A 14,546-nucleotide genomic window follows, 5' to 3' on the forward strand; every position below is an offset into this window, starting at 1 on the left:
TCTTGAACGCTTCCGCTTAGCGATCTACAAGGGTATGTAGATGCACTCCCCTCTCTCTCGTTGCTAGTCTCTCCATAGATAGATCTTGGTGATTCGTAGGAAAATTTTGAATTTCTGCTATGTTCCCCAATAGCATCAAGCCCTAACAAAACTAACTCAATTATATGATGAATCTCATCCAACTCCTCAACGGCCAGCGAGCCTACGAAGGAATTACTCACTCCTGGTGGGGAGCATCATGGAATTGGCGATGGAGAAGGGTTGGTGATGACAAAGACTGAAGATCCCCCTCTCTGGAGCTCAAAACAGATTCCAGATTTGGCCTCCCAATAAAGAACAAAAGGTGACGGCGGCTTCGTATTGTGAAACACGATAAAACTTTCTTCCTGGATTTTTCCTCCAAAAGTAGGATTTTATAGAGCCGGAATCAGGGTCTGTGGAGCCACCAGGTGGGCACACCCCACCTGGGCGCCCCTGGAGGGGGGGCGCCCTGGTGGGTTGTGCTCACCCAGCCCCACCCCCTCTGGTGGTTCTTGGCTCCAGTATTTTTTATATATTCTGAAATAATTCTCCAAAAAGTTTCGTTCAATTTTGAGAACTTTTATTTGTGCACAAAAACAACACCATGGTAGTTCTAATGAAAACAGCGTCAGTCCGGGTTAGTTTCATTCAAATCATGCAAATTAGAGTCCAAAACAAGAGGAAAAGCGTTAGGAAAAGTAGATACAATGAAGACGTATCATCCCTCCATGTACCAAATCTAGATGAGCTCGTATCATCACGTTCTCCACTCTCCTTCTGCCACCACGTCAACAAAATGTGAGGGGAGAAATAGTATCCGCCTCAGTCATGTCCGACGACCAACGAGATTACTGAAGAAGTTGCCACGAGATCCATATGAACTCTCTTCCGTCAAGGAAGTTGACTAAGAGAAGAGATGTATGGTCGTGAGACGTGGCTCAAAATGCGATGAGGTTCAGAGAGATATGAAGGAACACTATACCCCCCCCCCCAAGATCGACAACCCCGACCTTCCCTCCCATCTCGAATCCAGCCAGTGAAGCTGCCAGAGGAGGACGCGAGAGGAGCTAGTGAAAACTAGGTGACTCAATAAAAGAGTAAAGAACATGAAAGAGGCGGAAATGAGAAACGTCGAGTACAACATAGACGCAGACAAACATCCACACCACCACACTCGCGAGCCCGCTTCACAAACATATTTTTTGGATACGACCAATCTTTTGAAACCCATTAGTAACGTAAGATTTTGAGATGATCCTAGGTGGAAGATATTTAGAACTTTTTTCATATCAACATAATTTGTGAAACTTCACTGCGGAACATATTTGAAATAGTTTGGATTTTATAGAAATAAAGAAGGATGGTGAGATTCATGAAAAATCACTAGCTTCTTGGACAAACATACAACCCGTGTCTCAAAGCATCGCTGAGTGCTGCACATTCCCCTTGCAAAAAAAAAGTGCCGCGCATGTTCCATGTCACAAAAGCATGTTGTGATCAGTAAATTAGAAACAAATAGGAAATAAATTTTAAAAATTCTGTTCTTCTTTTATAAGTGTTCATGTTAGTTAAAAAATGCGCTTGCCAATTTTTATGCAAAACATGATAGCAGTGCTTCATCGGCAAAACAAACAAAATTAAGTATACCATTTGAAGGAAACAATTATCGTTCGGCTTGTTTTTCTTTTTTTGCACAGGTCAACATGCTTAAGTTTCCCCCTATAAATTTGAAGGTATCATTTGTGACAATGAACAGACTTTTTTTTTTCACATTTTGACGTGCAGAGCATATACTCCTGCGAGCCAAAAACAATATCCAGAGTGCTGCACGTTACTGTAAAAGGCTTTGGAGGGCGGAAGACCGAAGGTTGATCCGACGACTCAGGGTAGACCGAGACAAATCTGAACCGTGCCTTTCCAATCCCCCGGATCCAGTCTCGCTCCCAGCACAACTCCTCCCACCCAGCCGCTGCCCGGGGCGGCAATCCGTCGAGCACCAGCCGCGCGCGCTCCACTCCGCTGCTCCTGCGGCCGCCGCCGTCCATGGCGTCCGCCGCGCGGGCTCTGGGCGCGCTCCTCCACAGGGCCTCTTCGTTTTCGTCCTCCGCCTCTGCTCTCAGGAGCGCCTCCCTTGTACACAGTAAGCCACGGCCACCGACCCTCTGCTCCCCTCGTCCGATCCAGCCCCTTGGGTATTGGTCTTTCTGACTATGTTTTCGGTGCCATCAGGGAGTGACCCAACTGGTGGCGCCAGCTTGTTCCAGGGGCACGTGGCTAGGCGGAGGATTTGGACGTTCCAGCCGCTCTGCATGGGGCGGCGCTCCTGCAAGATCGCCGGGAGGAAGGTGACCTGTTCTTGGCACGCTCTTTTGCATCATGTCGCAGTAGTTCAGATTCAGGGTCAACCCTCTGTGCAAATTTTGGTTGTCTCTAGCTTCTACGGAAGTGCGTATACCGTGTGTGCCAGTGTTGTACTCTACAAAAGAATGTCATGTTTCAGTTGTTTCTGACTTAGCTCTGATGCTAATTTTCATGTCCATTGTGCATTGCACAAGGACAGATGTTGACGAGATTAACAGGAACAACATTTGATGCTTGCTAGCTAAATTTAGTTATCTTTTCTCACACAAAAAAGTGCAGTTTTATCTTTCGCCTCTTAATGCATATTCTTATACCAGCTGTTTCTTTGGCTCAGGGTGCTCAGAATTTGAAAAAGATGAAGCGCAACAGCAAAATCGGAAAAGAAATCGTTGCTGCGTAGGTGTTACGGTCCCTGTGAGCTTGTATTGCCTAAAATTATCTTTGCCGCAGCCTGTTTTTTTTTTAATCCATGAACTTGCCTATAATTTCCTAATATGTCTACTAACGTGTCCTTGTTGAGTACTCCCTCCGTCCTAAAATACTTGTCGAAGAAATGGATGTACCTAGACGTATCTTAGTTCTAGATGCATTCATTTTTATCCATTTCCCCGACAAGTATTTCGGGACGGAGGGAGTAGCATAATGTGTTTTAATTGTGGATATCTTGTTAGGGTATATTGCCATTGCCTGTTGTGATTGGTCATTACCTCTATATTACCCATTGAATGTGACTAGTCCCTTAAAGATGAGCTTTCATATCCTTTTGACCCTACATCTTAAATGTATATTCGAAATGGCATGACAAGATCAGGCATTATAATATATTTTAATTAATTTGGCTCCTTATATATTCAAATGGGTATCATGCAGCATCAAGAAGGGCGGTCCAAGTCCTTCATCCAACACAGCTTTAGCAGCGCTACTAGAGAAAGTAAGAGAGCTTGATGTCCCCAAGGAAGTTGTTGAGCGTAACATCAAAAGAGCTTCAGAGAAGGGTCAGGATACTTACACAGAAAAGATTTATGAGGTACAATTCTCTATCACTAGTTTAATGTGGACCTTATCATCAGGTTCATTTGGCAGTATGATATGTGATGTTGGTAGAAAGTGTACCCATCTCATTTGGTTGGGGAAATGGATGTAAAACCCTACCACCTGGGTTTTAAGCCTGTTCAACCCACCTAGGTTTAAATCCTCATGGATTCAAATTTGGGTTCCTAATTGTATATAGGGGTCACTCCTACAGTTCTCTTCCAAAATAAACAAATATATGATGTTGGTAGGCAATACTAGTTACAAGATATGAGGTAAATTGTGTTCAGGAGTTAATAAGTATGCAGGTCATATTTTGTATCTTGTGAAAGTTTCCAAGTGCCTGAAACATTTCAACAGGTCTATGGTTTTGGTGGAGTAGGCATGGTCGTCGAGGTCCTTACAGACAAAATTACAAGATCTATTGCGGATATTAGAAATGTTGTAAAAGACTGTGGAGCAAAATTGGCTGATTCTGGGTCTGTTACATTCAGATTCAGACAAGCTCGAGTGGTTAACATAAAAGTTACAGATGCTGATAAGGACCAACTACTCTCGGTTGCTTTGGATGCTGGTGCTGATGATGTTATTGAACCAAATTTTGATGATGAAGATGACTCTGAAGAAGAGGTTCTAGAGAGGTACCCTACTGATATCAACTAGAAATGTTAAACTCCGACCCAGTGGATTTGATCTTCATTTTCGTAGTATCTTACAACTGGTAAATTAACACAAGTTAGATACTGTCTGCTGTTGTAACTTCCATAAGACACTGCATGCATACAGAGAAGTTATGTTTAAAGTCAGAGAACGGCATGTGATATTCCTGGTCCTTTTCTTTTTAGTTCTCTACATTTAGCAACGGATGTCTCTTCAGAGCACAGACTGCTCTTACAATTGCTCTCTTTCTTTCAGATTTTACAAGATAGTTACTACATCTGAAAACTATCCTGTTGTGCTATCAAAGCTACAAGAGGAAGGACTGAAATTTGAAACGGATAATGGTTATGAACTGCTGCCTCTCAATCCGATTGAGGTATTTGGTTTTCCTTTTATTGTGGTCAAGTTTGTACGAGTTGAAAATTAATGAGCACATGCTACCACATGTTCCTCTGAAACTTGAATCTTCTATCCATATATTTGAGAAATTCATATATCGCTAGAGTTGGATGGTTTATTTATGATGTACCTCGTGTGCTGCCATGTTCCACCTGGTGCAGCTGCTCGTTTTCTCATTGATGTTAGTTAAATTAAGTTAGGACTACTGCATCTTCATAAGTTGCTTCAATCATTGGCAGGATGTGATAAAATCAGGACTGGGCACTTTAGGTTTACCTTATCGTCCAGTCGAGTTTCGGTATAGCATACCCGAGTGAGATAAAAAAGCATGTCTGAAAGCAACTCATAGATCATTGCATCATGTTATCCATATTAGCAACATTGGATTGTCATGTATTCAACGGCTAAATAATTCCTAGGAGCTTCATATATATCTGGAAAGAGATCTGACAATACCCATTTTCACTTTTTATCACAGGTGGATGACGAGGCCATGGAACTTAACAAGGACCTTGTATTGAAGTTGCTTGAATTGGATGATGTTGATGCTGTCTACACAGACCAGAAGTGAGCCAATTTGGAACCCACAGGCTCTCTCAGCTCTCAAGACTCTACTCGATGACTCCATTTGGGTAGGGCTTGTTTACAATTTCGTGTCCATTAATGATTTCTTATCAGCACTGTTTGTGCCGATTACCAAGCCTGCACACTTGAACATCATCAGCTTCAGTTGTCCAAAATGAAAATTGGTGAACACGTCATTTTCCTTCTGGGGGTACTTTTCCCCGCATTCTGCCATCTCATACTCAGGGTTTTACCTTACCTTTGGTGTCCCTTAATATCTTCACCTTGTCAGCGTCTCAGTGAGTTGCTAGAGGCTGCTCGTATATCGAATGTTGTAACCGCGTCTTTTAATGTGATTGTAAGCAATACAAGTAAAACTGACCTATGCATGGACCTTGGAGGCCTTTTCCCCCCTATATATTGTGTGTGTGTGTGTGTGTGCATTGGTGTAATCTTGGTTGTGTGCATCATACTCATACAGAGACGGGGTATGTACTCATGATGTTTGTATTGCCTTTGTTGCATTATCGATCAACAAAACTTGGCCTTTACCAAAAGATGCATGTGTAGCTCCCTAGCTATTCAGCGGGACAAAATCAGAAGTATGACAACTGTATATCATTATAACAGAAAAAGCGACAGTAACAGAGGTTCTAGTCTAGAACAACACATAATAAATACCAATTTATACAAGTGAGTAATCCTTATATTTTGCGATGCACGTGATACAAAGCTGGCGTCTCTACCGAGGGTACCTTGCAGACATCAATATTTCTTCTTCCATGCTATATCTTCTGCTGCATTCTGGCGGGCTTTTTCTGCCTTCTTTCAACGAGCAATTCATCATAGTAATGCCATTCTCTAAGATTTTCTCAACTTCCACATTGTTTTGGATAAATTTCTTGGATACAATGAGGCCTTCGAGTGTATGTTCCACCTGTCGCATTGTAGGCCGGTCCTCAGCATTTAACTTTATACATGATGCTGCAAGTATGGAGAGTTGATGAACTTCTTTGCCTCCCTCCTCTATGACCTGCGGATCTAGTATTTGGACCAACATTTGATCAGCAAGCAGCTTGACAAAATGAGAAACAAGGCCATCTCCATCAAGGAAGAAATACGAAAATGGTTTCTTCCTTGTTAGCAGTTCGATGAGAATGACACCGAAGCTATACACATCACTTTTCTCTGTGAGGCGGCCTGTGTAGAAGTACATAGGATCCAAGTATCCAATTGTTCCTTGAACCATTGTTGTTAATCCCGTTTTATCCGTCGGAATGTATCTTGAAGCTCCAAAGTCTGACACCTTCGATGTCATAGATTCATTCAGAAGTATGTTACTAGACTTGATATCTCTATGAATAATTGGGATTGAAACTGAGGAGTGAAGATAGGCAAGAGCACTCGCAATTTCAGTTGCAATCCTGAACCTAGTTACCCATGAAAGGGATTTTGGCCTTTCAACATGGAGGTGGTCATAGAGGGTTCCATTAGAAACAAACTCATAAACCAACAATGGTACCTCTGTCTCTAGGCAACATCCAATAAGCTTCACTACATTCCTGTGATTGATCTGTGAGAGGATGGCTACCTCATTTATGAATTCGTCTATCTCTTTCTGGACAGTGATCTTTGACTTCTTGATGGCCACAACATGTAGGTCCGATAAGATCCCTTTGTAGACTGTACCATGGCCTCCACCCCCAAGCTCACGTGCTTTGTCAAAGTTATTTGTTGCCTTTGCAAGTTCATCTATTGGAATGATCATCCTTTCTGCGATGTCTATCCTTGGGGACACTAATTGTTGCAACAACTGTCCACGATTTTGCTTGAAAAACTTTTGTTTCAAAAGTATCTGTCTCTTATGTTTAAACCTTTGGACCACGAAGATTGTCGCGAGGACCAAAAGCATAAAGCCTACTGCACTGCCAACTCCTATACCGATGCTTGTTCCTGTATATGTGTGGCTTAATATTAATATTACTCTCAATACCGAGAACTCGAAGTCAACATCAACAAGTACTTTTACCAAAATCCTATATTTATATTTTTTGAAGGAAATACATGAAATAAAATAAGTGTAGCGAGTACAACCATGACCTTTTAAGAGACATACACGGTGTATGCGTTGAACTAGATCCCGAGCAACTCAAAAAGTTATGCTCTAGCCTACAAGGAATTTGTATATATTTCCCTAATACATGTAGATTTGATTGCAATACTTGAGTGTAGTGTGCAACAAGAATAAAAACCTCACTCACCTAATTCGAGCCTCAGATAAGAAAGAATTTTCATGATTGTTAGCTCATATAGTTAAAATATGTAACAAAAGCATATTTTATATTAGAGCACGTACAAAAACAATGCTTTTAATGATGGAATCAATCGGGTGCAATGAGCAGGCTATAAATCGATCTTTTATCAGGCAATTCATGTTTGGAGTAGCAAGGCCTTCCCTATATATATGCCCAACCTTTTCTCATCAAGTTTGAGACTATATACCAAAGTTCCATATATGAAGCAAGATTTTAATAAGTTGCTCATTCTTTAAAAGAAACTGCCCTACAAGGTTTTATTGGTTGGTTAAAAGGTGTGAGAAAATGTCGTTCTATGGGATTATTCCTGATGACATTGGATTGTAAAATTTATGCAACTTTCCCAACATGACAATAACCTTTGTTTTGAAATTCAAGAGGAGAATATAGTCGCTTTGTAAAAAGGTTTTGTTTCTCACATGATACACATGTGCTTATAAGGAGACATGCTTAAGTTCACAACAGGTGCTTTAAGGTGTGCTAACAAGGAAAATGAGTATACCTAACCACCAAATTACATTACAGAGATTAACTATTATGCATATGATTAATGATGTGGCAATATTGCCTCTCTTTGTTTTCGACACCCATGATTAATCATCTTCATTGTGCATGCCCTTAAGGTGTGAGACCACTAGCTTCGTGCCCCACTCGGCCAGGTAATGTAAGAGTTGATGCAAAATGTAATTTCCTTAGTAACATTTTTCATAGAAGTATCCCTTAATATATCTTGTAACATATGAAACTATGCAATAGAAAAATCTTTGAGAACACAAGTTCCTAGAATTACATGGAAGATTAGCCTCACAACTGGTTTTGTTTGTCTATGTGTTGTGGAGACAAGTTAAATGCATAAAAAAGATCTATGTTTATCTATTTCATAAGAATCTGTTTTAATAATCTAGACCCTCATTATGTATGTAAATTCTTGTAACCCTATTTTAATATGCTATTATATACTTTGACATGCCCCTAATGTATTTTGTACAAAAATATCAAATACCTAAAAGGACTAATGGTCAAATGAAAGAATAAATGTGTATTGTACAACCAATGATGGAATATTAAATTATCTAAGGCTACCAATGAAGTTGAAGAAGTTGAAACATATGTACTAACCTGTAGCCGCAGACTTGATGCAACCATCCTTGATGGTGTAGTTGCCGTGGGTTCCTTGTGGGCACTGACATTTGTACCCACCAATTGTGTTGATGCATTTGCCGAAGCACCCATAGTCATGTGGCTGCTCACATTCATTGACATCTATGACAAATATATATTATTTAGTGCATCATAAAGACCTTCCTGAAAACATACAAGCCCTAGTTCATGGGCACTTGCATTACTGATTGATCAATTTATAACAATATAACTAGCACCCATTTGTTTTAACTTTGATCTCCGGAAAATATTGAATCCAGATTACATCTTTGAAAAAGATGATTTGTAGTTTGCATTTGGATGTGGACGGTGTAATTTTCTTATTCTCCAACAAAACTTTCTCCCTTTTTATACCATAAAAAATGATGAATTGTTACAATGGCATTTAGTGAAAAACTCTCCCGTTTCCATGACACTTCCGCTAGACCTATTCTCCCCTTTCTCCCTTATTCATTGACATATTGCTTCAGTTTACTACAATTGCGCAAATACCTAACACTCGACTACCTCGTTTGACAGTTTGCCTTCTTCATTTATTATACACTTTTCTTTGGTGTATGGCATTATGACCTAGTCAAAGTGTAGCATGAGTACCCATTGGCACTAAATTAAGAGGTTGGGCAGCACACTACTTGGGTGCGGTGGCGATAAGTCACTTTGTCAAAGTAATATTGTGTCGACTTCCTTAAAGTAGAATGTGAGATGGCCAAATCTGGCTTCAATTGTGCTTCAATTGTGTCTAGTTAGGTTTTCTAACTGTGCTTCAATGGGGCGGCCCGGGCACTCCCACGCGTGGATTTATTCCATTGTTGTCATCGGGCTGCACACTATTAAGAACCATGGTCATGATCAACAGGTAGAGAGAAGAGGATGGAGACGTTTGTTCGTTTGATTTTTTCAAACCCATGCTTCGTCCGTTTTGTAGTTTCTTTTGGGACCAATTCTTTTAAACCTTGGGGACTAGTTTTATTCAACTATAGTGTTTTTTTGTTTTTTTCTCAGTTTGGTGCAATTTTATTTTATTTTCCCATTTCTCTATTTGTTTGTCCTCCTTTTATTTTTACTATTTTAAATAATAATAATAATAATATTTTCCTTTTTATTTCTTTGTAAGTTCCTGCTTTATATATTTGTGTGTGTGTGTGTGTTACTTTTTTATGTGTTCTTACTTTTCTTTGTGTATTAAAAATTTATTTATTTTAGAAAAGATTCATCATGCACAAAAAATATATCCATGTACTAATTTGTTTGTATTTAAAAGATGTTCATAGTGTATTAGAAAAATATAATGTGTATGTAAAAAATTGTGTGTACTTTAAAAAATTCATCATGTACACAAAATGTTTATCGTGTATTTAAAAGTCTCCATCATATATTCATAAAATGTTCACCATGTATTTCTAAAAATTCAACATGTATATTTTTTAATAGTTTGTATTGCAACTTCAACATGTGTTTGGAAAACGCTTATCATGTATTTCAAAAAAGATAGTCGAGTATTTTAAAAAAATGTCCATGGCATATTTACAGAAATGCAACCACTTTCTCGTTTCTTTTCCACCTCTTATTCTTCCTTATTTTTCATTATTTTATTCTCTATTTTTCCTTTTAACGTTATGTTCTTATTTCTTCTTCATCATGCATTAAAAATGAACATCTTGTATTCAAAAAACATTCTTGTTGAATTCGAAAAGGATTTGTCACATATTTATAAATTAATCCTTGTGTATTAATAAAGTTTTATTGCATATTAAATATATTCATCATCTATTTAAAAATGACCTTCATTCATTTATAAAATGTTCATCGTGTATTTTAAAAGTTTGTATGTAAATTAGTGTTTCATATTAAAAAATGTTTATCTTGCAGAAATGTTCACTGCATATTTAAGAAAATTTCATGCCAGATTAAAAAAATTATCATGCGTTTTAAAAAATCAATGTGTATTTAGAAATTATTTATTGTGTATTTCAAAATTGGTATCTGAGTATTTTATTTTTGTGCGTATTTTATAAAAAATAAAAACGAAAAAAAAGGAAAGAAAACGCCGACAAGAGTGCAGCTCCTACAGAAGACACGCCTCGCATTGTTGGGAGATTGTATGAATTCTATTTTCTAGCTGAAGGTCACATACACATCAGACTCATTTTTAATATGCAGGTACACAAGATAGCTCTATTAGCACCGGGCGGCAAACATAGTTTTAAAAAAAGAAACAGGCAACCAATCTGTGACTTTGTGAGGCTGCTAGTTCAGGTTCACCGATCGGGACGCCAACTTATCAGTTCATTTGCGGCAATAACTGGAATATTTAAGATACTTTTTTTTCTTCAAAAACTGACCCAGATCAGATGAGTACACATAATATTTGTATGTAATCCATTAATAAACCATAAAGTGTTGTTAGGGTCATTTAGTTGTATCATCTCTTATGGACTTACCAAATGAAATTATGCTTTCATGATAAGTCAATAAGTACTTATTAAATAAGTGTTTATCAGATAAAATGTATTTTTATACAATTATAGACAGATAAATCATGGTTTAATTCAATATTATATTTATACCAAAATACAATGCACTGAGAATTATCTAGTAAGTGAGAAATAGCGGCTCCCTTGTTTCCCCCCAAAATTGGTAGATGTACGCGACCTTGCTTTCAAGATGCGCCCAACAAAGTCATTTTAAAAACAGCCACAACATCCCGTATGCATCCCGTAGGTGTAGCAAAACTAGTTTCCCCCGGTTCACCACCCAAGAAATGCTACATCGATGAAAAATTGCTTAACGTTTACGGGCTGATGATGAATTGGCATGTTTTGATTGGATTGGGGGGTGAGGGGGCCCACCCGGGTGAAATTCAAGGAGGGGTGAGGTGCGGGGCAAAAATGCTAGACATACAAAGACTTACACGCTTTTACACGCTCCTTCCATCTAACAACCAATCACAAACCTTTCCCCCATGATTTTCAGGGGGGTGGGCCGTCCCGCTCACCTATTGACCAATCAAGGTTAACCATCTTGTAAAAGCATGTAAATCGTTTGTACGTGTAGCATTGCCGGGGTGTGGGGTGGGGGTGAAGAGAATTTAAGAAAAAGTCTGTAACACTCAGTAAAAGGCCCGTGTGTGCATCATTTTTGCCACCACCACTCGCTTCGTTCTGCCCACCTATCCGAACACATATTGTTAAAATTGTTTCTTTAGCTGTCATAAACTTGGTTATTACTGCAATAGAGAACCTCGTATATTATTAGTACTGTTTTTTGGGTTATTATTACTGTTAATCCATAAGAAAATTTCATTTAAACCCATTTGAGATGGTTTCCACTACCTCTGGCCGGATAAACTTGTCATTTCGACCGACAACTATCCAACTGCCAATAGTACGACCTATAAATCTAAAACAAGTAATATGGATCAGAGGAAGTATTATCTACTGATGTACTCCTATATATATAAGTATAGATAGAGAAAATTAAGGTCAACAGAATATATTATCTTTTTTTCGGGAATATTGTCTTTTTTTATGCAACGAGATGGTAGGTAAACTGTCCCTGGTTCATTTTCCTGCGATGAATTGCGCCCTATTGTACGAGGTAGACGTTGAATCCAAAAGGTGATGTGCAGTGCACACAGCTACAGACTAACCTTGGCACCCTTGGGTGAGGTAGGGGTTGCCGTCGTAGCCGCCTTGACACTGGCACGTATAACCAAGGTTTCCGACCGCGCACACGCTGTGGTCGCTCTTGCAGAGCCTGCGGTGCGCCTCGTCGGAGCAAGCGGTGGACGTGTTGGCCGTCAAGCTCGGCAGCGGTGGGAGGCCCTGCTTGACGCCCCACAGGAGGACAAAGGGAACCTCCAGCGCCGCCTTCGACGGGCCCTGCTTCACGCTCAGCAGCTCGTCGGCCAGCGGCCTCCGGTCGAACCACCCCTCCTCCGCCACGAACACGTAGGTGGGCAGGAACGTCAGCGCCTCGCTGTGGTTCCCGGCGTCCAGCCACCGGAGGTGCACCCCGGTGGGCGAGCTGTGGTAGTTGATGGGCGCCTGGCAGCACGCCATGCCGGAGCAGTACTTGCCGGCCAGCTGGCCGACGCTGTCCACCTTCTTGTTGCGGAAGGAGCAGAAGGAGGCGCAGCCGCTGATGATGCCGGACCTGCCGGGCCCCACGCCGAGGTCCTCCACCAGCGTCGCCAGCAGGTTGCACCCGGAGAGCACGAGCTCGTTGCCGTTGGACAGCATGTACCCGGCGTCCACGAAGCCGCCGCCGAAGGAGACGTTGCGGTCGGAGGTGACGCTGGCGCTGTCGATGATGGAGCCCGCGCGCACCACGCGGACGGTGGCGTTCCGGAGGGAGATCGCGGCGACCCGGAGCGCGCCGTCGCCGAGGAGCAGCCTCGGGGGCTGCGGGCCGCTCGTGTCGCAGGTGAGGTTGAGCCCCGGCCAGTGGCAGCGCGGCGGTCCGAAGCCGAAGGGGTACGGCACGCTCACGTCCCCGCAGCTGGTGGCGCAGCCGGTCAGCCCTATCGGCGGCGCTGTAGTCTCTGCCGTGGCCGCGGCTGCGGCCACGATCGCTAGCACGAGCACTGCCGCTGCTGAGGCTATGCCCATCGAGCGAGTGTTGTTCTCTTGCCTACTGCTTATTATTTACTTCCCAAGTGCTCGGTCATGCTAATACTGATCTACTCCCGGTATTTCAAGGCTAGAGTGATAGTGCTAGCGAGAGACTATGCACGGCAAGTCAACCTTGCGCGTCAAGAGTAACAAGTAGGGGAATTTGGCTTCATATTAAATCACGCAAGTTCGGGGAATATCAGAATTAGGCACGTCATGCTGCTTCCGTAAGGAGTTACCTAACCCCGATTCCTAGGAAACTTTCCAGCCCCAAATCGCAGTTACTAACCCAGGAAGGCCTGACTTCCCCCTAAAAATAACGTTATTTTTACAGATTTGCTAAGTCTCGATCGACTTAGACTTCATTATGTCTTAGTCAATAGTATCTTCCTTTGATTTTGCATGAAGATTTGTGCAAAAAAATATTTTCAGTTTTTTTTCTTATTACATACTATATCACTTGACTTAGACTTGGTTAAGTCTCAGTTGACTGAGACCTAACCACACCCTATTGTTATTAGGGGGACGTCTGATTTTTAGGGGTCCCAGCGAAGGCCCTTACAGCCATTGGATCATGCTCAAGAGGTGGCATTTTCTTGTGAAAAATACCTTCTATACCAAAAGGTGCTATGCTCTTCTGAAGAAAATGCCATCCTCAGATAACTAAAACTGTCATCGAAAAACGTTTGCAAATGCCAACCTCTTATGACAAATGTTCGACACTTATTAGGGTAAACAAAAAGCCTCACTCTTGTCCTTTGTTTATTTGCATGGACTCTTGTCCTTTTTGAGCGAGTCATCGACGCACATGACAACTAAATTCTCGGTGCTTTGGTGCTGCAAAAATATAGACCTTGTGTTTTAAGTCGTCTATCCTTGTGTATCACTCATGGCTCACATGACGTGTCATTGCATCTGCCATCTGGGAGTTGAGCCCACTACACCAAAGCACCGAGAATTTTCCTTTTTAACGTTCAGAAAATGTATTCAGTGTTTGCGTTCCCTTTTTAACGTCATTCACAAAAGGCATGAAATTTTCTTTTTTTTAAAAGCACTCCAAAATGCTTCAAAAACAATATTTTTGGATCATTGATTTTGTTTTTCTTACCATGACTTCCATGAATGTCATTTCAGAATGAATGTTACGAGCACACAAAACATTTATCAAAGTTTCTCACAATGTTTTTTATATTTTGTTTCCTTTTTATTTGCAATTTTAATGTTCATCATGGAGCGTTTGAGCTCGGGATCAGATAGTCCGTGTTCATTAAATGGTCGGTAATTAAACTAAGAATCGCTCGAAAGAAAACCATGATTGCAATTCAAGATCTACAAAAACACATGGTTGCTAGTAATTTGGATTAGGACGGCCGGATAGAAACCCTATTAGGGTAAGGATATGACCCAAAAAATTATCCAT

General features: G+C 40.9%; 2 protein-coding genes across 2 annotated transcripts; one reads left to right on the forward strand and one right to left on the reverse strand.

The window, feature by feature from the left end:
- Positions 1 to 1,888: 1,888 nt before the first annotated feature.
- Positions 1,889 to 5,455, forward strand: LOC123140492 (probable transcriptional regulatory protein At2g25830). Its single transcript, XM_044559921.1, has 7 exons — positions 1,889 to 2,161; positions 2,251 to 2,366; positions 2,717 to 2,778; positions 3,253 to 3,409; positions 3,775 to 4,055; positions 4,330 to 4,450; positions 4,952 to 5,455. Exons 1-7 carry the CDS (start codon positions 2,065 to 2,067, stop codon positions 5,042 to 5,044), a joined length of 927 nt encoding a protein of 308 aa, XP_044415856.1. The 5' UTR covers positions 1,889 to 2,064; the 3' UTR covers positions 5,045 to 5,455.
- A 308-nt stretch (positions 5,456 to 5,763) lies between these two features.
- On the reverse strand, positions 5,764 to 13,151 carry LOC123096332 (wall-associated receptor kinase 2). The gene is made up of 3 exons (XM_044518037.1): positions 12,163 to 13,151; positions 8,472 to 8,615; positions 5,764 to 6,990 (listed from the first exon to the last, which is right to left on the reverse strand). Exons 1-3 carry the CDS (start codon positions 13,121 to 13,123, stop codon positions 5,780 to 5,782), a joined length of 2,316 nt encoding a protein of 771 aa, XP_044373972.1. The 5' UTR covers positions 13,124 to 13,151; the 3' UTR covers positions 5,764 to 5,779.
- Between the last annotated feature and the right edge of the window lie 1,395 nt (positions 13,152 to 14,546).

Source organism: Triticum aestivum, chromosome 1B (genome assembly GCF_018294505.1).
Source record: "Triticum aestivum cultivar Chinese Spring chromosome 1B, IWGSC CS RefSeq v2.1, whole genome shotgun sequence".
Classification (NCBI taxonomy): Eukaryota; Viridiplantae; Streptophyta; class Magnoliopsida; order Poales; family Poaceae; genus Triticum; species Triticum aestivum.